The 26,713-nt window shown below is 46.3% G+C and overlaps 1 protein-coding gene across 3 annotated transcripts in view; it reads left to right on the plus strand.

The window, feature by feature from the left end:
- The window catches only part of ANO10 (anoctamin 10), a 1,555,753-nt gene that overhangs the window by 1,143,615 nt on the left and 385,425 nt on the right, over positions 1–26,713 (plus strand). For all 3 annotated transcript variants that reach the window (XM_069648836.1, XM_069648835.1, XM_069648837.1), the window contains exon 12: positions 4,956–5,075. In XM_069648836.1, the coding sequence (XP_069504937.1) occupies positions 4,956–5,075 (120 nt within the window). The remainder of the gene's footprint in view (positions 1–4,955; positions 5,076–26,713) is intronic.

Genomic DNA, 26,713 nt, shown 5'->3' on the forward strand with positions numbered 1-26,713 from the left:
GGTCTACTAGGGTCTACTAGGGAGACCTGCCAGGATCTAAATGTCTTTGAATTTTAGATGGAATTCTCTTGAAGAAAGCATTTGATGCCACACCCCACTTTACACTCCATGGGGTTCATTTATAGTCATCCTAAATCTCCCAGAATGAACCATACACGTACCTGCAACACTCTTCGTGGGATTTGTTTATTTTCTGTTGGGTATTCAGAAAAGGCAATGGGAAATTTTGGTTTCCAGTACCTGTTGTACACCCACCATAAAATAGCAATAATCACAACCGCCATGTAGGTGCATGCCCGCCAGTATTACGATAAATCACTATGGATGCCATCTGCCTTTGACAATTGTAAAAAGCAGGCGGAAGCCATAAGAATTAGATTTTGTCTGCATTTTCCACCAGTACCTGCATAAGCATTAGATAAGAGTGGAGATATTAGCCACCCTGTCTCCACCGCCCCATATCCCGGTATTACTGGGATATTATGGGTGGCGTAGAGCTGATAAGTTCCCATTACCATGCAGTCCCAGAGGACTCTATGTGATGGTACTGCTGCAATTACTGGCACCAGAAGTACCGGTGCCCGGGATTCCAGCAATAATTTGCCGGTAGGGGCCTTATCTACCGGTAGGTCAGGCCCGCCGGGAAATCCGAGGCCCTCCACCGCCAAACTTGAAGTGTGCCGGTCTGGAAAAAATGCCAGAGCCGGAATTACCGGCATTTGTTTCAGGATTTGTTCTGGACCGACACACTTGTAACGATGTCTGGTTAAAGTTTCTATTAAGAAATGTTGTCGATCTCTCCTAAAGTCACAGAATGTTATGGAGAAAAGATCTGAATTCATAATCACCTGTCAATCCTAGTCACATGAATTCTGTCCCTCTGCCTTTGCACTGTACACATGTAGTATTTCCTGAATTCTTTTTGTGAAGGAATACTCAAGTACCTTTGCGAGTAATTCAAGGGGGGTGACTATCTTGTTCAGGAAAAATGTGAAACTCTACACAGATAAAGTGCATATTGATAAAGATGGACGGTTTGTGGCTTTAAAACATTTGGTGGAGAATGTCCGCCTTGTAGTGGTTGATATTTATGCCCCCAATGTTGGACAATCTGACTTTTTCAGAAGTTTGGATGATGTCCTAATGGACATGAGAGATGGAGCAATTCTGATAGGTGATGACTTTAATACTATTTTGGACAAGATGTTAGATAAATCAGAATTGTCACGATCATATGCAGAAGATAAAGCTGGAAAGGGCATGTTACAGTTTATGAAACCTGGGCTCTGCAGGACATATAGCGTGACTTGAACCCAGATATAAGACAATATAGCTTTCACTCTGTTCCACATAACACTTCATCTCGTATTGACTACTTTTTGGTGACTAGCGACCTTTATGGGTCTGTGAAGTCTGTAGGAATGGGGGAGGTAGTGGTTTCAGATCATGCTTGTCTTTTATTAGAGCTGAACAAGTCGATGGGTGAAGTCAGGAGGAGTAAGCAAAGGGGACTAGATACGCGAGTACTGTCTGATGAAGACTTTGTTAAGGAGATAAGCACGGAAATCTCCCTCTTTTTTTCTGATAATGTGAGGTCAGTGAGTAGTTTGAGAACTGTCTGGGATGCGCTCAAAGCGCATTGATGCAGTAGAATTATTAGCTATGCCTCCTACAAAAAAAGAAGGCTGAGGCTGAGTATGCAGCGGCAGAGTGTGCTTATAAGTGCAGCGCGGAAACGCATAACAGGTCTAAATCTGACACACCTCTTCCTACCATGTTACGAGCTAAGTGGGTGCTGGATGACATACTCCATAAGAAAGCAGAGAGAGATGTATATTATACTGGTCATGCATTTTGTGAGAGAGGGGATAAAGCTGGGGCCCTACTGGCTAACAGAATGAAGGGTAGAGGTTGTGGAAGACAGGTTCTGTCTATTTTGGGGGATAATGGAATGTCCACAGGGAGAAATGACGAGATATGTGAGGAATTTAGAAAGTATTGTGAGTCCTTATATCATGATGAAGGGCGTGTGAGAAAAAGCAAAATTTCAGACTGTCTAGATCACTTCTCTATCCCAAAATTAACTAATGCCGATGTGATCTCTTTAGACAATGAAATTACAGTTCAGGAGGTTGCGGATGCAATAAAGCTCTTGACCCTTGGTAAATGTCCTGGTCCTGACGGATTCCCAGCTGAATTTTATGTTACATTTTATACCACATTAGCGCCATTTCTCGTAGATCTCTTTAGGGAGATCATTGACAGTGAACAAGTGGCTGACTCCAGGCAGGAAGCAGTTATATTAGTGATCCCTAAGCCAGGCAAGAATCGGTCAAGTTGCAGCAATTATAGGCCAATATCACTATCGAATGTTGATATTAAACTTTTGGCCAAGATTTTTGAAATTAGGATCAAACCCATACTTCCGAGATTAATTCACCAAAATCAGACAGGATTTATTGTGGGGAGAAATAGCTACGGCAACATGAGAGAACTTTGTGATGTTATTTCCATAAAATGTAATTCCTTGAAACCCTATGCAGCTGTTAGCATCAACGCTGAAAAAGCATTTGATAGGGTCAATTGGGCTTACCTTGGTCAAGTGTTAACCAAAAAGAAACTGTGGCCCAGGCTTTTTAAAATTATTTGCAGCTCTTTAAAAAGATGCTGCAGCTAGAGTTCTGGTGAACGGATGCTTATCAAATAGCTTTCGAATCTGTCGGGGAACTAGGCAGGGGTTCCCCTTGTCACCTCTTCTGTTTGCCTTTTTTATTGAACTCTTGGCAATTGCACTTAGGGGGAATGTAGAAATCACAGGAATCGAAGTGGGTAAGAGCTTTTCCAAAGTACTTCTCTATGCTGACAACCTCCTTGTTTTGATGTCAGACCCTGCTCCCTCGTTTAAAGAATTCATTTCAGATTTGAAAAGTTTTGGCATAGTTTCAGAATATAAAGTGAATGTGTCCAAAACTGTGATCTTTCCCATATCAGGTACGTGTCACAGAGATCCTTTTGAGGTTGGGTGAGGAAACTGAGCGGATAAGGAATTCAGATACCTGAGTATACAAGTATCTAGGTGTATAAATAGCTTATTAGCAATTAATATTCGGTGTAAAGTTGAAGAATTAAAAATGTTATGCTTAAAATGGAAGAAATTGAAACTTACACTGTGGGGAAAGATAAACGTCATTAAGATGATCCTACTACCGAAGCTTCTCTGTCTTCAGCATGTTGCCTCTTCCCCTGATGGGTGATTTGGTTTGTGATATCAACAGAGTTTTACGTAATTTTTTGTGGGGGAGAATGAAAAGGCTAGGATCCCCATGGATGTGCTTATGAGGCCAGTGCGCTTGGGTGGATTATGTTTCCCTGACATAATTTCTTATAACAGAGCCTTCTCATTGCCAACATTACATTTTTGGGTAAGGGGGGGATGAGGTAGGAACCCCTAATTGGGTATACATAGAGAGAAGTTTGGTTCATCCAACCCCACTAGAATGCCTGCTTAGAAAAGAGAATGCCACTAGCAAAATCGACCCCGTTCATCAGACATATCTCGAGGGATTGGAAAAAGTATTGCTCTGATTCAGGTGTTAACTATTTATTGGGCCCCACCTGCTCGATTTGGTGGAACGCAGAACTCCGCTTTAATAATCGCCCCCTTTCATGGGCTACATGGCGATCAGCTGGCGTCTGGGGTAAATATATGACGGGGCATCTATGCTTTCGTTTGATTTTCCTAAATTCAAATACAAGCTGAGAGCATCTGAGGGTATCCGATATCAAACTCTTTGTGAAGTTGTTGGAAATGCTCTAGCGCCCTTGGATGCCTTGATGCACGACACCCCCACCCGTTACTGCACTTGTCCAGGGTCTCCCCACTTTCAGCCATTTTCATTTATAAATGTTTAACACAAGCGCATGGTACCACCCCTTCAGAACATGGTAGGGCTATGTGGTCACTAGAAACGAGGTCTGAATTTTCGGACAGATATTGGTGGCATATCTGCGCGGGTCCTTCTAGGTACAAGGTTGACTTGAACGTGCTGTTCACCCAACAGAGAGTTACTCATGGTATTTAATGGACACCCACAAGGATGAAACAGAGTAAGATGATGTTGGTAGATTTAGGTTGGAATTGCAAGAAGGAGGATGGCAACTATCTGCACATGGAATGTAGTGAGCTTTTGGGAGGAGATCTTGCAACAAATGGAGCTGGTATTGGGTCGTTCGCTCCCTCGCTCTCCCTGTATGTGTGTTTTAGGGTTATTCCCTCTGGGTGTCCAACTTTTGTCTGATCAATCTTACTGGGCTTACAGAACCCTTTTGGTAGCTAAAAATCAGATTCTGAAGAATTGGAAGAGTGATGCTCGTCCAATGGTTGATAGCTGGCTACATGATCTATTCATTTTATCAGCAGAGAAAAACAACTATCAACGTATAAAAAGAATGGACAAGTATCTTGCGATTTGGAATGTCTTTAATTAATTATATGTTTGACATTCTTAAGGTACTTGGGTATCCTTCCCTCCCCCCTTCTTTTTCCTTTTGTCTTCCTGTTCTATTATCATCTGCTTCTCTCTTACCACTTGTGTCTTTGCTTTTTTTGCTGTTGTTGTTTGTAAATATGGTACTCCATGTATATTTTGCCACAGAGTCTAGATATTACATTTTCTTGTAAGATTTTTGTATGGGTTTTTTGTTTTTCTAATTAGTTATTATTGGAAGTACCATGTGGTATTAGTCCTGTCATTTTTGTCAAACTCTAATAAACTATTTTTGAAAGAAAAAGAAATGTTCATGGCATTAATGTGTATCTCTCCATCGACGTCTGTTGATTACTTCTTTTTTTTTTACATCTTGTAAGCCTTTGAGAGCGCGCAGCGCGTGTCCCTATTCCTGAAGAACCTCGTGATTTGATGTGGCCTGACATCCGCTTACTTGTCTCCCCACAGCACGCGCTCTTGGCCGCGAAATTCGTGATGGCGTTTGTGATCCCGGATAAGCCACGCGACATCAGAATGAAACTGGCCAGGCTAGAATTTGAGTCCCTGGAGGCGCTCAAACAGAAGGAGGTAAGGTGCTCCCCACTGGATGAAATGCGGGTATTCCTGCAAGAATGTGTGGCAAGCGGCATATCGGGTTTTATTACGCTTGCTTTTTGGGGACTTTTAAATTATAAGGCATGGGACGCAAAGTCATGCAAGACAGCTTTGCCAATTACAGTATTCAGTGTCATATTTGTAAAAAGCTGGGTTTATAGGCACATACATTTGCACTGCCACACATGTTCATTCATGTTTTAATTGATTAAGAGCACAGGTGTATGTATATGTGTCCTGTAGTACACAGTAAATCAGGACACAGTAGGGCTGACAGGGAATGGAAGATGGGTCAGGTAAACTAGAATAAAATGTACGGGGTAACTCGAACGCCACTTCTAAGTGTTAAAAAGACCTCTGGTTAAATATAATATCTAAATCATATTTTTTTGAGTGTGTTGTCCGTGCAAATGTACATGATGGCCATTTGTTGGAGACGTTTTGCTACTTGCTGTCGTCATTTATTTCTTGGGGAAATTCCACAAATTTCAAAACCTTTGCGAAACCCCATTTTGCATTTGCCTATTTTTAATTTCATTTCTTACAACAGCTTGGAACATGTTTCATACCACTTGCAATAAAACTTGTTTTGTCCTATAGTGCATTTTCTTAACGCTATTAGGTTATTGGTCAAAGGTAACCTTATTTTTTTAAAAAAATGTTTAAATACGAATCTGGCTATTGTTATTGTAAAGAACCTAAGTTGTACATACAGATTGTATTGGTTTAGAATTGTTTCACTGTGAACTGATCATTGCATCAAAGGTAGTCTAGAGATAGATGCATGGCAATTTAGAAGATTGATGCATAGGAAAGTATTTATATTTTAAAAGAAAGATTGGTACACACTTAGACTGCGCCACTGTCTTGAATAAATGAAATGTGGTCACACTTGATTCGGTATTACCAGAGCAATTTTTTATTTTTTATTTTTATGTTGACCCCATTGCCCGTTTTTTTGTTAACACGTGTTTCAGCCTCTCAAGGGCCTTTTTCAAAACAGTAACTTGTTTGTGGGTAAATTAGTATTTTCTAGATTCAAAATCGTGAAATCACGGGTTACACAACGTTTGTTACACAGTCCCTCGCGTCGGCTCCAGTCTACTGGAAGTGCTGGCTTAATCAGCTGCACCCAGATCAAATCCCCAATTCATATACTATATTTTAAAAGCACACAGGTGTGGGGGTAATTTCCCGGGGGTCGTTAGGGCTGTCCGCGGACCTCTGGGTTTTGGGAGGCCCCAACTCCTCCCGCGTCCCAAAGGAGTATGTGGCACACACAAGAGCAAAGAGTTACTGCTGTTTATTACACAAAACAGACAGGGACAGGTTCTCGGAGCATAGGTATCCAAGGAACATCTCAGCGGTGATGGGCTTGCAGGCCCATTTTCTAGCCGGATCACGCTACTACGTGCGTCAGCTGTGAAAACTAGCCCCTAAACTTAACGCTACCCCAGGGTTGGCTGCCCGAGTGGTGGGGTCAGTATGGATCAGTATAGGAGAAAATATTAGTGGTGGAGAAGAGGTCAGGTGGTACGCTTGGGTCATCCCTAAAAATGGTTACATCAAAGGTTTTACATGAAGAAAGTTAGTGATTGGTTGAATTAAGGTGTCGTCAGCGGTTAGCCTCCTGTGTTCTGATTGGTTCATCCGCTAGCCCCCAAGCCTGGGACCATCGTCGTTTCCAGCTCGCAATGTACCTGGTGCTAGCAACAATGTGCGACTATGTGTCAGTGGCGGACAATGGACAGGTCTTACTACTGGTTGTTGGGTGCTCCCTTACCATCGCTGCCAGTGTACAACTTGTAACTTCGTTGTTGCAGTCTGGGTCCCAGACGTGAGACCCCAGAGCTTCTCTAGTCATTGGAGCTTGGCATCGTATTAGGTCAGCTTGGTCACGTGTTGAGAGACCGTGGCTGAGGCAGAATTACGGGTATTTGATTTGTATTTCTGCTCCGGGGAGTGCTTAGCAGTGGCAGGTGTAACCTTGGTGCTGAGAGCACGCCATGTAGATTGCAACTTCGTGCTCTTGGCTGTGGGTCTCCTGTCAGGGTTTGTTCTGCATGATCAGCACCTTGCAGCTCTGTCTGAGCTGCTCCTGGCCTGGGGATTCTGGTTTGCGTCCTACCTTGGCCTAGTCTATGGGTGGCGGCATACAGTCCATAATATGAGGGTCGCGAAGTGCGACTCGGGTCCTTATACATTAGTCCATGTACAGGGTGACATCTTCAGCGTGATAGTAGCAAAAAGCATCTGCAAGCATATACTCGAGCTCTACTGGCGTCTTGCGTTTCTGCTGTGCGGTAGTTTGCCTATGTGAAAAATAACAACGATGCATGTCTGTGAGTGTGCGCGGTCCTCTACGTCATAGCACTGAGTATGTTCTTCGTGTGGGTTGGTGTGTGTCTGATCCCGGTGCTTGGCAGCACGTGTGTTCTTGTCTGGTTTGGCTATGTTGTTATGTCATCTCGAACAATGGCGATATTGTTTGGTGACGTCTAGTCGAATTGGTCCATATGGTCAGCCTCAGCTCCACCTGATGTCCCACCATGTGCTTTGTGTGGGGGCTGGTTGTGGCCACGGTGGATCTTGACGTCTGGGGCAGCAGTGAGAGGGTTGAACTCACCCCGCGGTGGGTGCTTAGGTCGTGACGTCATTGGTCATGGTCTTGAAGGGATCGGCCCATTTTCCCTCTTCACGGGTATACGCACACGTAGCTTAGTCTTTTTTTGTATACCGGGTTGGATTTTGGTGTGTGTACAGTATGTTTTATGTTTAATTGCACCACAAAAAGGTTTGTGTGAATTGCCGTCAAAGAGCAGAAAACAATGAGAAAGATGTGAGAGTAGAAGGGAGGCACCTGGCTGTGCGTGTTCAATCTAGGATCAATGCAAGATCTCATATTCCCTCCAGAAGTAGTGTGCAGATAACAGGGGGGCTGAGAACCCTGCAGTAGAAGTGATGCATCTGGCTGTGCCTGTTCAATTTAGGATCAATGCAAGATATGTTATTCCTTCCAGATGTAGTGTGCAGATAACAGGAGGGCTGAGAACCCTGCCGTAAAACTGAGACATCTGAATGTGCCTGTACAATCTAGGATCAATGCAAGATCTGATATTCCCTCCAGAAGTAGTTTGCCGATAACAGGGAGGCTGGGAACCCTGCCGTAGAAGGGATGCATCTGGCTGTGCCATTTCAATCTAGGATCAATGGAAGATATGATATTCCCTCCAGATTTAGTGTGCAGATAACGGGGAGTCTGAGAACCCTGCCATAGAAAAGATGCATCTGGCTGTGCTTGTTCAATCTGGGATCAATGCAAGATCTGATATTCCCTCCAGAAGTAGTGTGCAGATAACAGGGGTCTGAGACCCCTGCCGTAGAAGGGTTTCATCTGGCTGTGCGTGTTCAATCTAGGATCAATGAAAGACCTGATATTCCTTCAAGAAGGAGTGTGCAGATAACAAGGGGGCTGAGAACCCTGCTGTAGAAGGGTTGCATCTGGCTGTGTGTGTTCAATCTAGGATCAATGCAAGATCTGATATTCCCTCCAGAAGTAGTGTGCTGATAACAGGGAGGTTGAGAACCCTGCCGTAGAAGGGATGCATTTGGCTGTGCCTGCTCAATGTAGGATCAACAAAAGATATGATACTCCTTCCAGAAGTAGTGTGCTGATAACAGGGAGGCCGAGAACCCTGCAGTAGAAGGGAGGCACCTGGCTGTGCGTGTACAATCAAGGATCAATGGAAGATCTGATACTCCTTCCAGAAGTAGTATGCAGATAACAGGGAGGCTGAGAACCCTGCCTCACCAGTCCATTAGTAGCTTCCAGTAACTCCATTGAGAAGAGATTCTGCCCCTCTTATGACCCAGTAAACTTAACTTTAGAAGCCAACAGGAGGGTTAAGAAGTCCTCAGGTTGCAGTCTCCCAGAGCACATGTTTATGGAAAACCACATGGAGAGATGCAACCAGCCTTTCCATACAGGGCATACAGGGGTTCCCCATTTGTAGTGTGGCATTTCATTCAGCGGCTTCCTTCACCATTTAATTGAGCAGAACATCTGAGGTTTTGACATATAGGTGTTGAGAATACCCTGTACATTGATTGGTACAATCAAAATTGCAGCTTACGTGTGAGGAATGGAATTCCCGAAAATACCCCGGCAGCTTGCAACCATCTTGCAGTAGTTTATGGGGTGCATACCATGTAATGGAACTAACCTCTCTTGAAATACGAAAAGGTGTCAGGTAGGCAGCATCATTTTTCAACCCACTAGTGACACCCGTGCGAAACAGAGGGAAGTCTGAGCTTTATCAGAGACACTTTTCTAGCTTGGTTTTGCCAGTCTCGGAAACCAAAGTTCATAGCCCTCACTGACGTTTTTGCTTCAGGAGTGTTCACTTCCCTGTTGGTACTCGTCTCAGCGGCAAAGGCATTTGGCGTGTGGAGCTCGGGGACCTGGGCTCCCTTCTCCCCTCTGGTCTCGGTGTCGGTTACCCGCCACCAGGCACACTACTCCTCTTCTGTGATCACACCATCATTTGTGACGGTTGTTTTTCTGTCCCATCTTTCTCCTAACCATAGCATTTTGCTTGGTCAGAACGCCCACTGTTCAGCCTTCAGCTTGTAGGTTTCTCTTCCTCCATGCCATTGCAGCTTCTGCAGCCTTGCGTGGCACCGCCCCTCCAGGACGACGGCTCTGCATAGGGATTATTCTCCTCCCTCCGTAGTGGTCTCTCCTTGCCTCGCTGTCTGCTCTGCTCTTGTGTACCGCCATCAAAACCAAAGAAAGATGTCAGTCTTCTTTGATCATGGCATTCAGATGAATCTCAGCAATACCTGAAGCCAAAAGAGTGAAAGAAGGGTCCTTGTTTCTTATAGTCATCGCGGGAGATACCAAAGTCTTTCCAACGCCCCATATATGCAGGAATTGAGTTTTGCACTGGGATATCCTAATTGGAAAGGGAGTCCTTGTCCCCAAGAGGGGAGTCACTCCCAATGTGGTCCCACTTCCCAGACCCTTTGGGAGGGTATTACTGAGTGGGCTCACCTCTCCAAGCCTCAAAGGGGCTGGTTCCCCTCTGGGCGAGAAGGGACAAATAGTCCAGATTCATCACAGTGCACAGAGAAAACTGTGATCAGCTGCAGCATTTGAAGAACTCGTCAACAATGAGCCAATACACAATTAGAATTACTTACTCAAAGTGCCACAGCATAGAAAGTGATTATGTTTCTAAGGGTTCTACATGAATTCTTCCAAATTGTTCTACTTTCTATGTTGTGTTGTGCCATAAATCAAGCGAACACCAAAACTGTGGTCACTTTATGTTGGAAGTTAAGACAACTTAATTCAGTTGCAGGATCATGGAGTTAGAATTTACCCCAGCACTTGGTTATGAATCCCCGATTAACACAGTTAGGTCAACTAGGTTTTCACTTCCTTAAATCAAGAGAGAGAGGTAAATCAAAATAAAGTTAAGTTTCCAGTTTATAAATGCGAATAACTGCTGTGAGGACATAATATTGTGAAGGGTAGAGAACACACCATCTGTGTCCGATTTACAAGTGTTCAGTGGCTCGCACACAGGCCTCGTTTACTGTGTGGTCGCATCCAATGAAACTTATTTTGCCCAGCGTGCTCCCATCCACCTGTGCAGAGCCACGACTATGCCGCCAAATGATGACCGCACCATGTGTACAGTCCGCCATGGGGACCATGCCTGCTTCATTTAATGTAATTACTTGAGTATACTGCATTATTTTGAGACTATGAACGCGAAAGCCTTTAGCATGTCATGACCATGGACTACTTGGGCCTGAGAATCAATGGAGTTCTCATGTGATATGAGCAGTCGTCTGCCAGACTTTGATATTTTGAACATAACCAGTCATTTATCTCTAGAAGCCCACACAGAGGAACTTACATTCAATAATATGTTAAGTGTGGGGCAGTCTCCCAGGCTGTGTTGCTTTGAGTCGAACATGCTCATTCATTTTGAATGTCAAAGCCAATAGGGAAGCTGCTCAATTTGTGCAAGCCCTGAATAGAAAAAAGCATTATTTATGTAATCAATGATGTCTTGCTCAAAACGTCATTGCAACCCTATAAATGTATTTACAACTTATGTATACAGAGCTGGTCTTTATAGTTAATGATTTGGACAGAGGCAATTTCTGGTAGATCTTTCAACATTGTTCCAACCACCCACAAAGTCTTGTCATCCTGAATAGGTCCAAATTCCACATAGTGTGGTACTAGTGTTGCTTTAATGTTCTTGCACCTGTTTCGGGATCTGTTTTCTGGGACTCTTTTTTTTTTATCACCAGTTGCAGAGTTTTCCCCACATATCTGAGGGAGCAAGGGTACCCAGTGCAATAAACAGATGCCTTGCTATTGCAGGTGGTCATTTTACAAAGGTTCCAATTTATGTTGCCAATCTTAGTGTGATATCCTTTGTGCATATGGGCACGCATCACATAGCCCACAAGGACTGTGCCCTATCAAAGGATCCAAAGATGGTACACCAATCAAAGTGTCCCTTATTGAATTTTATAAGTACCAGTTGATCACGTCTATTTTACCTCTCTTGCAGGCAAAGGGGGGTATACTAAGATCGGTCATTGAAAGTTGTATATAAGACCAGTATTTTCTGATGATTTGGCAAACTTTAAGTGTTTGGGAGTTGAATGTAGTGACGCATACATTTTTGTTTGTTGGTGTCTTGCTCGGTTTGTTTTTCAATAGAACCTCTCGATGCATTTACTTTGCTCGTTTGTTTGATCTCACAAATTTATTGCGGGAGACTTTTTTAAGTATGGAATTGGACGAAGGCTCCTACATGCTGAATCTAATCATTAAGTGACGTTCAGTGTTGTCTGATCCTCGAGGACTGCCCATACAATAGTTTGCCTCTTAAAGACCTGTGAGGACAGCTTGTGTACTGTATGAGGGTGTTTCCATGCATCAGTATTCTGAATAATGAAAACAATGAACCCCCAATCACTGTGACAGATACGAAGATCCAAGAAGTCAATATGGTCCGGACCCACAATCTTTGTAAACTGGATGTGTGACAGATGGTGTTAAACCAGTCAATAAACAAATTCAGGTGAATGAGATCCCCTATCCGAATCATACTAATGTCGTGAATGCATCTTTTTCTCTCAACCACTGCTGCCTTATTAAATTTGTGACATGAAATATAAGTTCATCTTCAAACTCAGCTATGTACAACATGGCCTTGCTTAGGGCTAATGCTGCACCCATAGCTGTACCTTTTGGTTTGTTGATAAAAGGGATCCAGAAATTCAAAATGGTTTGGTTCTAAAGGGATAGTCATTAATTTCACAATAAATGCAGGTGAAGAACTATCGGGTATATCAGAATAAGTAAGGACTCTGTGAATGTATTTTATAGCTTCATCTTGTGGAATATTACTGTGCAATGCCTTATTATCAAAGGTCACAAGAGAATTAGATGAATTGTCGCAAAGATTCCCTTCGTACAGATTAATCACAGCAGTTGTGTCCCTAAGGTATGAGGCTGTGTGCATGCTTCTTGATTGAAGGACGTTGTCAATGTATTTACAAAATGGTTCCAATACTGTTCCACACCCTAATACAATTGGTCTGCCAGGGAGATTGTCCAGGGTTTTTGTGCATTTTAAGTAGTGCATCGAGTGAAGGCACCCTGGATACTAATTCCCATGTAAGGGAATAAGAGTCAGGTAAAGTCTGTTTACTATGGTACTTAATATATTTGTGATGAATTACTGCAGTGTGGAGCAGGTTGATATAATCTTCACATTTGAAAGTTGATCCACTTCAAAATACTTCACGACATGTGGCCAAATAAAGAAAAGCTTGCTTTCAATTGTCTTGCGCTATCCCTGCACCCTACTTGTAATCTCATAGGTGCGGCTCCTTTGTACAGCTCACCATTGATTCCGAGCAGGTTTGGCTTTATAAAGCCAATAGATAGATATTGCTTTGCAGCTTGGTGACATCTTATTGCTGAATAGCCTCTTGCCAGTAGGACCCCCAGAGCCGGATGTGATTGCTGGATTTTTAGGTCCTGAGTTGTTAAGGATGAGGAGGAAGACACTGTAATGCTACCTTTTCTGTTAGGGGAAGCTCAGTGCTCCAAGTGACTGACTACTTAAGAGTGAACTTGTTTCAATAGCTTACTAGGAACTAGAATCTGTAAAGCTTCCTTAAAGTTTACATGTACTCTCTTTAAGATCCCTTTTGACTTGTGCTTTAGCGACAAAGGGAAGCACTTCTCGACAAAGGGAGATGGTCTAGAGCACAGTGGAGCAATTAAAGAAAAGAGAAGGTGAGTGCAAGGAAAACGCTCTTCTTACACTCCAATTGTTAGTGCAGCGTGCATTGATGTTCCTGCCCCAAGAGCAGTCCCCGGCCTGTTGTGATAATCTCCTCCATAGCCACTGGACCTGATTGCTTTGGCATTGTAATGTGTTGTGTGACGGTTTCTGGAACCGGTCCGATTTAATGGCAAAGAACCATTACTTACAGAACACGCCAGGTTATGTGAATGTTTATGGCTACTGATACCACAAGTGAAGAGTAAATCCACAGAATAAGCCTAAAACTGCAGAGGAATGACAAAGTCACTTATCACCCAGTGACGCCCATAGGGTATTGGAGGGATTGGGGGTAGGTGGAGGCTATAGTCGTGGGTCTTTTGGTTGAAGCCCTGGATAGAAGCGCAGGGGCTACAATCAAAAGGCTAGCTAGCCCCAAGTCCCAACAGTCCCGACATTAGCGTAGCCCCAGATCTTTTCCAGAGCTAGCAACACTCCTGCATTCACCTGCTGCAATATTCACACTCCACTCTTTTTAATAGCGCACTTTATTGAGCTGTGCTTCCTACTCTCCTCCCCTGGGGATTGTGGAGCTGGAGCACATTATTTGATTGTGTTTCTCTTCCTCCGGCAACACTGCCAATAGACAGCTGCGGTCAAACCTGAAATTATACTGATGGCTCAGAACTGTTCAAAAGCCATACATACACACCAAACTGTCCACATACCTGATTGACGTTCTGCCACCTTTGCCGTGATCATTAAGATCCATGTTAGCAGATTAGGGGGTGACCTTTCCTTTCAAGTCAAAGGAGTTTTTATTTCGCATTTCTCCATTAAGAGTAAAAAAACACACAAACAATCATTAATTAGACAATAAAACTCAGTTAAAATCTTTGCCAAACAAATGCTTTGGCTCAGAACAGACATCCATGAGATACTCATTGCCTCTCTTGCCCTATACCATGCGTGATATCATGCAATGTCAGTATTGACTATCCTCAGAGTTATATATAGCCGACATAGCTCCCTTAACTGACCTAATGTGATGGCTCTGGTATTGCGGACAAATCAGGAGAAGGTGTGCCCGGTCCTCATGCATTTATGTGACACCTTCAGCCAGCTCCTCCTTTTAAGCAAAGGAAATAAATTGAAATGGACCAGAATGAACAACTTCCTACCTGATGGTGAGTTTAACTTAACAATAGGGCCTGGCCTCGCCTTTCAAGTCTTCAGGTCTGTGTACATTGCCAGAGATGGTAGAGATTTAATTTTGCTACATCAAACTCCAAGGCCTTTTTCCTGATCAAGATTGGATGTTTACCTTGGATTGCTTCATAGTGTCATTAACGGGGGTCCCCGTTTGCTGTTCTAAACTCTTGCCAAAGGCTGCAGCCAAACCTGTACCACCCATATTTGCCCTTGCACTCTGATGCCTCCATATCCGAGAACCCTCTTGGGGTTGTCTGCAATTACCTAATTTGAGTTCCCCCCAGTAAGATCCAAATCTGGACTGTGCTAGTGATTCCAGACTCTGAAATCCCAGCTCGATCCTCAGTGCACTGTTTGGGCTACGAGGTGGGAGGCCCAGTAATTGTCCTAGAAGCCTGTTCTGTACTACCTCCATTGGTTTACAATCCTGGTGTCCCCATGCTTCACTGCCATAAAGCATTAGTGATGATACTTTCAGCTTGTATACATCCATGAGCTTGCCCATCCTCCGCGCCCCATAAAGGTGAATTTCCTTTCAATTGAAGTGGACCATGAGTGTAACTCTCATTATGTGTCCCTTTTCTGAATGAAATCCCATGATTTGGAGATGTTCGGATAACCAGGGTAATTGTAGATGGACTAAAGCAATTAACTTATAAAATTATTCCAGTTCATCTGGAATCTAATGCTCTTCTTAAACACTGGCAATCAGGCTTCTGATCGTGGAGCGGGACCAAAAACCAGCATTCCAGATTTTACAGGAGAGCTGCTCACCGCCTGAGATAGTCACTACCTGAGGGCACTTATATTGCTGGCTTTGCTACCTTTTAACAAACATTATTATTAGAGTATATATTGAGCGCAAACCTATCTTTGGGAAGCAACAGAGTGCTTTAGAGTCAGAGGGGGAAGAACAAGGTTAGGGAGCAGAGAAGCAAGACAGGGGGGATCTAACAACAGGAGAAGGAGGTCAATTGTCTGCAAAGGATCTGCCAGTAACCTGGGGCGGAAACAGTGGGGATCAGATCACCAAGTCTCAGGTTAGATGGGGAGTGGAGGGTGATGGACCGAGGTGTTAGGCAGGAGCCATTCCTTCAAGAGGAGGGTCTTGAGCTCCTTTCTAAACTGTTGAAGGGAAGGGGCAAGTCGCATAATGTTTGGGAAGAGGTTCCAGAGTCTTGGGCCATAGACAGAGAAGGCCTGTCTTCTGTTTTTTTTTCCTCCCTGCGCTGCAGGACTTCATGTCTGCACATGTCCTTACTTCTGGTGGATTGTAGGCCTCCGGAGATGCTGAGCAGAACCTCATTGGTATACCTATAAGCGGAACACGAGTGGGACATATGACAGAAAACAGTGTGACCCCAAAAAACAGACCTGACAATGAACAACGTACATATACAAAGTGAACATAATACATGTACATGGCAAACATAATTGGGTTTTCTTTTGTAATTGTAATGGGTTATTTATAATGTGCTTAATACCCAGAGGTTTCTAAGCATGGACCGGGGTTCGAACTTGTGTAGCTCCACATTGTCTTGCTTGCAAGACAAGCACGTTGTCCCTGAGCTATCCTCCCTAGAATATTAGATTTTATGTATATTGGCTTCATGACTGGAAATGTGGAGTCATGGGCCCCCAGGTCATGTTGTCCTAGATCCCACCGGACTTGAGGCAAGGAGGCAGCCGTCTGTTTTGCTGTTCCCTGAGCCCAGCATCTCAGCTGCTCGGTCCATTTCTACCCTCTGTCGTCTCTGTTCACTCAAGAGTACCGGGGTAACGTAAACTTGCGTAGGTGTCAAGATGTTCTTTTCTACATTCTCAAAGCCAAGTCATTTTCATTGTTTTTGAATGACCGTAGCCCCAATTCACTTCCCAGTGCGCTGAAAAGCAATCCCTCGGAGGCTGGGGTCTTGTCGCTGTGTGTTCCACGGAATGCTTTCTGACAACTTCCCTCTCTTATTGTGGCGGTAACTGCATCAGCCGCTGTGCCCCACGCTGTTGGGTGGAACGTGCACGTGCCTGGTGATTACGTTAGCCGGGACTTCCGAGCGGAAAGGGAAGAGAGGAGACCTTTTGCAATGTTGACAGAAGCCCTGCTGGTGTGGGCCTTCACGTGATTCCAGTGGGCTGGCGTTTGGCGGGAAATGGGACGCATTCACTGTATATGCCTGTCCATGGCTGTGCGGCTCATTTTGGGATTTACATTGGGCAAGCTGTGAGGAGAGGATGTTTTTGAAATGTTCATATCCGAGCTGCCAGAGAGACGCGTGCCGCAGCGAGGTCTGCCGCCCTGATTACTTCTGCAATTTTCTCAAATGCCAATCACCCTTTTTCCATGCTATATTTGAAACGCTACCCAAATTGGATCCACACTCCGAAAAAAAGTGTGCATTTTCTGAATCTAGCTGGGCGCGTGACGAGATTTCTAAAGCATTGGGCCTGATTTGCGATGGAAATTGTCGCGAACGGTTGCACCTGCGAACGGAGGCTTTCACACTGGGGCTGCGCTCCAAGAAACCCCTCCATTCTGCTGAAAAGCTGCTTATCTATAGGAGTAATATGTTTCTCACAGCACAGTGAGGGGAGCCCTAAAGCAAATAGTCGGTTGTTAGATAAATATATCTTTTCTTTACATAGCGCTTCATGCCGGATTCCTCTTGCTTCTAAGTGCTGTAGTAACAGCTGTTATTATTAACAAGTGTAATGTTTTTCAGTTAATCGGCCTCAGAAAGATGAGGGCTGGGTCTGTGTTGCACGGATTCAAATTTGCGTCTTAGTGGAGCCCTTAACCCGTGCTCTCTCCACCCGGCTTAGAGAGAAGGGACTACGCATAGTCCCTTATCCCTCTTCCATGGCAGCCATTTTTTTGTTTACCATTTTTTTCTATTTACTTTAATGGCCACCATGGAAGGGGATAATGAACTACATGTAGTCCCTTCTCCCCTTCAATGGCAGCCATTTCCTTTGTTTAATATGGCCACCACGGAAAGAGAAAATATACTAGGTTTTCTGACCGCAGCAACCATTTGCTTTACTTTTTTGTTTTTCGGCCACGAAATGCAACACGCAACGCGTCTCCCAGCCGGAAAAGAAAATATTAGTACCCCTGTCTAACGGGTTTGGGTACTAACAGCAATAAGATCCAAGACTGCGGGCCATTAGCGCATGAGGTAATGCCCCGTGACCTTTATTAAGGCCCTCACTACGCTTTGGACCTGTAACTATGGACCCCAGGGGCATTACCTTATGCGGTAACGGCCAGCAGTCTCAGGGCTTATTGCCATCTAATATATATTGTACTCATAATAAGACTGTTGCACTTGTCTTATCTACCAAAGCACAATACTAAAACCTAGACTAATCATATACATTATCTTCAGATAGGTTATGTATCTTTCCGTGTTGGACAGTCCGGGAAACTCCTATTGCGTACTGGCGTAGCAGGGGCCCCCGCAGCCTCTGCGGTGCGGGGGGCCCCGCGACCACATGTTCTGGAAGGGGTCCGCACTTGGAGTAAAAAAAATAATCTTATTTTTTGCTCTTTTTTTTTTATATTTCCTTTCTGAATTCACTCTGCATTTCTAAAGAAATGATTTCTGTAACAGAAATAATTTATTTATGAAGGCAGAGTGAATACAAAAAGTCCAGTGGCTACCCCCACCCCATGACATGAAGACCCTAGGCTGGAGGCCTTCATGTCATGGGGCGGGGGAAGCCCTATGACTTCAAAAATAAATAGTTTATTTTTGAAGTCACTCTGCCTTCATAAAGAAATTATTTCCGTTATGGTTCACTCCTTAACGGAAATAATTTCTTTATGAAGTCCGAGTGACTTCAAAAAGAAACAATGGGCCCCATTATGAGCATGGCGGTAGCCGTGCCTGTCTGGCATGCACGGCTACCTCCATGCTCGCTACCGGCACCGCCTCACACGATTGGGCAATACCGGCCCATTACGAGATGAATGGGCCGGTAATTGCCCATTCGCGGGTGGCGGTATTGCCGGGCTCCCGATCCTCATTCTGCCCAATAGGGCAGAATGGGGGTGGGGAGCATGGTTGCGCCGGCAACCAGCATTGGAATGCAGGTACAAATAGTGAAATGCTGTACATTAGTAATTGCTGGGCCGGGCCCTTGCTAACGGCAAAACCCAGGTGCCGTTTAACATCTGTGTCCTTTTCTGTCCGGCAACTGCTCTGTAGGTCAGCCAGGTCAAGTCAATGTAGCCCACAATTTCAGTGGGGAGGGGGAGTGCTGCAGCTCAGTCAGCTCAATGGTGTTGCACCACTACTTGTGTTTAATGCCTTTACACCTAGCCCTATTCTTCCTCATACCAGTACTTGTGTATGAGGCAGTACTTGTGTATGAGGCACTCTGCCTCATACACAAGTACTGGTATAAGGTATTGGTACATGAAGGTAATGCCTGACTTAGCTACCTGTAATCTTCATTGCTCCTAGTCCCACTCTTCCTCCAGTACTTACCTGGAGCCTCATACGTAAGCACTGGGACAAGGAAGAGGGACAGAGGTAATTCTGGGCCAATTAGCTGTTTTCGGAGGTTTGGGTAGGGGATGGGATGGAGAAGGGATGTGTAGGGGGGTGGGGTTGTGCAATAAATCATAATGGTCATCCATGTCCATGCTAAGCAGGCATGATATGTGGTATTAGTGGCTAGAGAGGCATTTTGGTGCAGCCAGTCTAGTCATTCCTCAGTTTGGTATGACTTTTTTTAACTGGGCATTTCTGATAAAGCAGTCCTGCTAAGTGTAATTACCTGGCTAGACTGGCATTTGGGTTCTGCCAGTCTAGCCGTTTCTTACTGTGGCACTGTATATTTTTCTGGGCATCTGTGATAAAATGATACGTTAAGATATGATAAGTCATACATAACGCACCTGTACACAAGTGTTTTTAGGCACGACAAGACAAGAGAAGGAAAACTGAGGGAGGACAAGACAAATTATCTTACTAAGCCTTGTGTCATTCAGATCGTGCAAGTGCGAGAACGAGAAGTGCAAGGGGAAAGGGAGGGGGGAAGGGAAAACAGGGCAGCAATGCTCTGAGTAAGTGCCGCCAGGGCAGCGCGGCTCTGGGTAGTGCAAGGAGAACAAGGACTGTAGGGTTACAGTTACAGCCCCTAACTGCGTGGTAGGCCTGGAGGCAGTGCAATGGTGACTGATCAAGAAAGAGCCTGGACTCAGTGAGACAGAGGGTAACCAAGCAACCCGTTGGTACAGAGGACAGGTAGGTCAGGCAGGTCTGCAGGGGAGGGAGAGAGAGAAAGCAGAGGAGAAGAGGAACGCTTTGAGCTGCTTCCGGAACTTCAGGTGGTCCGGCTCAAGTTTGGGAAGGTCAGGGAGGCCATTTCCGAGGGAGGCACCTGCAGGGGAGAAGGATACTCTCTGCCTGGAGAAGCATCTAACCCTTAGGGCTCGAGGAGGAAGGTATTTTGGAAGATAGCCTTGGATGTAGTGTGGATCCCAGCCCCAGAAAGACTTGTGGACAATGAAAAGGGTCTTGAACTTGATCCTTGCAGCCACCGAGAGCCAGTGGAGAGATTTCATGGCTGGAGAGATAAAGTCCCTGGGCTTGAGGCCAAGGATAAGTCTCGCAGTCCTGTTCTGGATTAGTTGCAGAGGGTGTAGAGTAGAGGAAGGCAGATTGAGAAAGTGCCTGTTGCAGTAGTCCAGCCTAGAGAGAACCAGAGCTCTGGAGACAGTGAGCTTCTGGGGTAAAGTGAGAAATGGAAGAGTCCCTTTGAGGAGGTGCAGCTGGAAGTGGGACTTATTGGCGACGTCCGAGATGTGAGGAGAGAAAGAGAGAGTGGAGTTGAAGATGACACCAGGAATGAGCGAGAGAGGAGAGTAGGCTGAGGGGAGCCGGAAGGAAAGCTGTGTGTCATCCGCATAACACTGTAAGTTAGAGGAGAAGGTAGAGATCAGGTGGGTCAAAGAGGCCACCCAGGGTGAGAGGATAGAGCCCTGGAGAACGCCACATGTAGAGAGAGGTGGCGGAGTGAAAGGGACAAAGTTGGACCTGGGAGGGGCTGTCCAAGAGGAAGGAGGTCAGCCACTCCAGAGCCTCATCCGTGATGCCCAGGTTCTCACAGAGTCAATTGATCAGGATGGCATGGTTGACCGTGTCGAAAGCAGAGGAAAGTTCCTGGATGATGAGGACAGAAGGAATGCTGGAATCAAGGTTAGAGATCAGATCTTCACAGGTGTTCAGAAGAGCAGTTTCCATGCCTCTGGCAGCTCTTAAGCCATACTGTTGGTCATGGAGACAACCAACAAATTCATTGTGGAGAGTAAGCTGGCAGTTGGCCAGCTTTTCCAAGAATTTGGGAGAGGGGAATGTTCCAGTGGCAAAAGAATGATTACAGAAATCGGCCAAGGCTGGATCATGGGTGTCAATGTGGTCCTTGATGGTTCTGGAGGAGCAGGCGAGCACCTGTTTCAACGACACTTCCATAGATGGGACTTGTCTATAAACCTTATCAGGTGTTAGATGGAAAGATGAGAAAGGAAGAGGAGAGGGATAGAAGTCCAAAGGGGGCCGAGAGAGGAATAGGGAGAGGAAGAGGAGATAGTGGACATGATGTCCTGGGTTTTAGCGGAGAAGCGGGAGGCCAAAGCCGTACAGAGGGCTTGTTGAGGGAACAGGAGAGGAAGAAATCGCAACAGGATTGGCCAGTTCCTTGCAGATTTTAAAGAGCTTGGCTGTGTTGTTAGAGGCCGCAGAGACACAGGCTTGAATGTGTGCTCTCTTCTTGATGAGTCTTATTGCTTGACTGGCATTTTGGTGCAACCCGTCTAGGTATGTCTTAATGTGGCCTGGCATGCTTTACTGTAATGTTATTATGTGTCTACACTGGTCTACATTGTGCAGCCAGTTTGACATGTTTTAATTGTGGCATGGCATTTTTAATAGCAAAGCATTAATGTTCATGTGAACTGTTGGTAACTTGCATGTTTTGGATTGCTGTTACCCTACACAACAAAAGCAAACACGGTGGTGTTTTAGTACATTTTTCTCAGAAAGTGTGTTGTATATTGCATTAAAACACATATTTATATCTTTCTCCTAGAACAGTGTGTGGCGTACCCCTTCAGCAACACGTTTGTGCGTATTGCGCAAGCGTGGTAATCTAGGGCGGCCCAGAGTGTGGCACGACTCATGATTTGTTGCTGAGTTGTGGGGGTGGGCCCTCAGCATGGCTTGCAGGGGGGCCCCCAGAGCTTGTGTTACACTACTGCTATTGCGTTCTTTGGAAATGCCACTGTGAGAAAAAGGAACGTGGACAAACAACACCAATGAGGATTTCTGGCTGTCTCTCATGAAATCACAAAGCATTTTTTAAATGTACTAATGAGTCCAGATCTTTCTATTTGACAAATATGTCAGTGATATAAGGGGGTGTATGCTTAAATCCCCGAATGCATATGGCACAATGGGCGTGTTGCTTATTTCATCCTTCACACTCACCCTAACATGAAAGTGTTTCTATGCAGGAACTGTATGTACTGGCTGGGACAGCCTATTGATTAGGATGGGACGATAAAAGCGCTGCAGCATGGCTCTCACTTGCTTCTCATTTATTTTCTGAAGTAATGAGGCATTTGCTGAATTTTGGAAGTGGGGAGGCTGAGAGAGTGTGTGGGGTGGCGCGCGCGCGAGTCCCCGGTGCAGCGGCCTCCTTAGAGAATGTTATAAATAGGATGAGGAAAAGATCATCATTTTCTAAGGACGTGTCTTGCTGGGAGCATCTGGGCGCAGGGATCTGCAGCTCGTGCCTGAGTGCTGCGTCAGCCCTTGCGTCGTTTTGTTTGCAGGGTGGAAGGCACAGGATAGACGAGGTAGGGCAACAGGATGAGGAACCATGGAGCTCAACACGCAGAGCATTATTCCTGCTTTCAACAGCAGGGCCATTGTTTAAAATAAATGAGAGGTTTCGTAAAGAAGGACCTATTCAAACAGCGCGGCGTGATTCATTCCCAAAGGTGCGATAATGTCACCAATGCACTGTAGCGGGCAGACTGAGGAGCGAGTTATACATACTGTGGGGAGGGGGCAATGAGAGTCTGTGTGCCATACACCCCCCGGAACACTCACGAGTCACCCCCCAACCAGAACATGGGGATCAGAGGAGGCTGGAAGATGGAGGATCTTGGACAACCTCCCCGCCCCCCAGAGCCTGCCCCCGCACCCTGATGTTCAGCAGTAAGGCTTGCAAACAAGAACACTCTCACTGCCCTCCAAACAATCAGGAAACTCAATTCAAACTTCCAAGGGGAGAGGCAAGACCGCAGTTCCAAGAAACACCAAATTCCTCTGCGCTAACCCTTGAACCTGGGAACCGAGCAGCAACCTAGTGATAGAGGAACATGCTCTGCTCACCAAAAACAAGCTGGGAGCACGTGTGATTCCAGAATGGCCTCCAGCCCCTTAAAGCCTTCCTCCCACAATATAGGCCTACAAATCTACCTTGCCAATCACAGCTGCTGCACAGAGACACACCTGACCAGCCCAGCCAATCAAGGAGCCAGTACCTGGCCCAGGTCCTCCATGAAGGTCAGTTCCGAGAGCACCGGAGAAATTGGAACACTGTGAGCCAGCGATGGCCCCAAGCCCAGTTGAGTGGCCAGGATAGCTGAGCGACCCAGAGGAGCCCAGGAACTATAGGGTCGGATGCACCCGCTGGTGTAGAGTAGGAAGGGCCCTACTTGCCTTAAAGAAAGAGGAAAAGGGCGAGACCCCCCTAGCGGGAAGGAAACTTTATCTCTTCAGCAATCATGAAGAGCAATCTAATAGTGAGAGAAGAGCACCCTACCCCTCATGGCGAACCTGGGCACCAGAACCCTGGATCAAGAAGCAGGAAAGCAGTGGGAAATATGGCATGAGTTACAACCGGCCCATAGGACTTCCTTCAGGCTTGATCAATGCTATAGGTAGCCTACATTGATGCTGGTTTCTTTCGAGAAAAATGTATGGGTCTTGAGTTGCCAAACCACACCATTCAGACTTGGTTGAGCAACTCTGTCTCTCATAGAGTTCTGACATAAGCACAGGATCTACAGAAAGGACGTGGGAACCCAATACATGTCTCTCCAGACACCAAGAGGTCAGAGGGCACACAGTCTGTAACCTTTGGCAGGTCAGCACCGTCTAGGAGAGAGGTTCATGATTCTACTGTCTAGGTGATAGTACTGGTGAGATCTTCTAGGTGAGGTGATATAGTCGTATGTTGAGAGCGTGGACCTTGAGTGTCTCTAAGATCTGGCCTTCAAATGTTTCTTTTTGGATAATCTGTATCAGAAAAGTTGCAGTTAGGCTTGGCTTTCATGGTCCAGATCTGTAGGGTTATTTGCAGAACTGCAAGGCGATGTCCAGGCAGCGCCTGTGCTGCTTGTATGGTTCTTTGAAGAACTACTAGGCAACTCCTGTGCTGCTTATAGGGTTCTTTGCAGAAATGCGTGGTGCTGGGCTGAGAGGTGCTGTCCAGCAATGCCTGTGCTGCTTGTAGGGTTCTTTTCAGAAATGCGAGGTGCTGTCCAGCAATGCCTGCGATGCTTGTAGGGTTCTTTGCAGAAATGCGAGCTGCTGCCCAGCAATGTCTGCGCTGCTTGTAGGGTTCTTTGCAGAAATGCGAGGTGCTGTCCAGCAATGCCTGCGATGCTTGTAGGGTTCTTTGCAGAAATGTGAGGTGCTGTCCAGCAATGCCTGTGCCGCTTGTAGGGTTCTTTGCAGAAATGCGAGCTGCTGCCCAGCAATGTCTGCGCTGCTTGTAGGGTTCTTTGCAGAAATGCGAGGTGCTGTCCAGCAATGCCTGTGCCGCTTGTAGGGTTCTTTGCAGAAATGCGAGGTGCTGCCCAGCAATGCCTGCGCCGCTTATAGGGTTCTTTGCAGAAATGCGAGGTGCTGCCCAGCAATGCCTGCGATGCTTGTAAGGTTCTTTGCAGAAATGCGAGGTGCTGCCCAGCAATGCCTGCGCTGCTTGTAGGGTTCTTTGCAGAAATGCGAGGTGCTGTCCAGCAATGCTTGCGCTGCTTGTAGGGTTCTTTGCAGAAATGCGAGGTGCTGTCCAGCAATGCCTGCGCTGCTTGTAGGGCTCTTTGCAGAAATGCGAGGTGCTGTCCAGCAATGCCTGCGCTGCTTGTAGGGTTCTTTGCAGAAATGCGAGGTGCTGTCCAGCAATGCATGCGCTGCTTGTAGGGTTCTTTGCAGAAATGCGAGGTGCTGTCCAGCAATGCCTGCGATGCTTGTAGGGTTCTTTGCAGAAATGCGAGCTGCTGTCCAGCAATGTCTGCGCCGCTTGTAGGGTTCTTTGCAGAAATGCGAGGTGCTGTCCAGCAATGCCTGCGCCGCTTGTAGGGTTCTTTGCAGAAATGCGAGGTGCTGCCCAGCAATGCCTGCGCCGCTTGTAGGGTTCTTTGCAGAAATGCGAGGTGCTGCCCAGCAATGCCTGCGATGCTTGTAGGGTTCTTTGCAGAAATGCGAGGTGCTGTCCAGCAATGCCTGCGCTGCTTGTAGGGTTCTTTGCAGAAATGCGAGGTGCTGTCCAGCAATGCCTGCGCTGCTTGTAGGGTTCTTTGCAGAATTGCGAGGTGCTGTCCAGCAATGCCTGCGCTGCTTGTAGGGCTCTTTGCAGAAATGCGAGGTGCTGTCCAGCAATGCCTGCGCTGCTTGTAGGGTTCTTTGCAGAAATGCGAGATGCTGTCCAGCAATGCATGCGCTGCTTGTAGGGTTCTTTGCAGAACTGCGAGGTGCTGTCCAGCAATGCCTGCGCTGCTTGTAGGGTTCTTTGCAGAAATGCGAGCTGCTGCCCAGCAATGCCTGCGCTGCTTGTAGGGTTCTTTGCAGAAATGCGAGGTGCTGCCCAGCAATGCCTGCGATGCTTGTAGGGCTCTTTGCAGAAATGCGAGGTGCTGTCCAGCAATGCCTGCGCTGCTTGTAGGGCTCTTTGCAGAAATGCGAGGTGCTGTCCAGCAATGCCTGCGCTGCTTGTAGGGTTCTTTGCAGAAATGCGAGATGCTGTCCAGCAATGCATGCGCTGCTTGTAGGGTTCTTTGCAGAAATGCGAGGTGCTGTCCAGCAATGCCTGCGCTGCTTGTAGGGTTCTTTGCAGAAATGCGAGGTGCTGCCCAGCAATGCCTGCGCTGCTTGTAGGGTTCTTTGCAGAAATGCGAGGTGCTGCCCAGCAATGCCTGCGCTGCTTGTAGGGTTCTTTGCAGAAATGCGAGGTGCTGCCCAGCAATGCCTGCGATGCTTGTAGGGTTCTTTGCAGAAATGCGAGGTGCTGTCCAGCAATGCCTGCGCTGCTTGTAGGGTTCTTTGCAGAAATGCGAGGTGCTGTCCAGCAATGCCTGCGCTGCTTGTAGGGTTCTTTGCAGAAATGCGAGGTGCTGTCCAGCAATGCCTGCGCTGCTTGTAGGGCTCTTTGCAGAAATGCGAGGTGCTGTCCAGCAATGCCTGCGCTGCTTGTAGGGCTCTTTGCAGAAATGCGAGCTGCTGCCCAGCAATGCCTGCGCTGCTTGTAGGGTTCTTTGCAGAAATGCGAGGTGCTGCCCAGCAATGCCTGCGATGCTTGTAGGGCTCTTTGCAGAAATGCGAGGTGCTGTCCAGCAATGCCTGCGCTGCTTGTAGGGCTCTTTGCAGAAATGCGAGGTGCTGTCCAGCAATGCCTGCGCTGCTTGTAGGGCTCTTTGCAGAAATGCGAGGTGCTGCCCAGCAATGCCTGCGCTGCTTGTAGGGTTCTTTGCAGAAATGCGAGGTGCTGCCTAGCAATGCCTGCGCTGCTTGTAGGGTTCTTTGCAGAAATGCGAGGTGCTGCCCAGCAATGCATGCGCTGCTTGTAGGGCTCTTTGTCCAGCAATGCATGCGCTGCTTGTAGGGCTCTTTGTCCAGCAATGCATGCGCTGCTTGTAGGGTTCTTTGTCCTGCAATGCATGCGCTGCTTGTAGGGTTCTTTGTCCAGCAATGCATGCGCTGCTTGTAGGGTTCTTTGTCCAGCAATGCCTGCGCTGCTTGTAGGGCTCTTTGCAGAACTGAACAAATGATGAGGAACCTT

The sequence above is a fragment of the Ambystoma mexicanum genome, chromosome 2q, assembly GCF_040938575.1.
Source record: "Ambystoma mexicanum isolate Mex_15411 chromosome 2q, UKY_AmexF1_1, whole genome shotgun sequence".
Lineage (NCBI taxonomy): Eukaryota > Metazoa > Chordata > Amphibia > Caudata > Ambystomatidae > Ambystoma > Ambystoma mexicanum.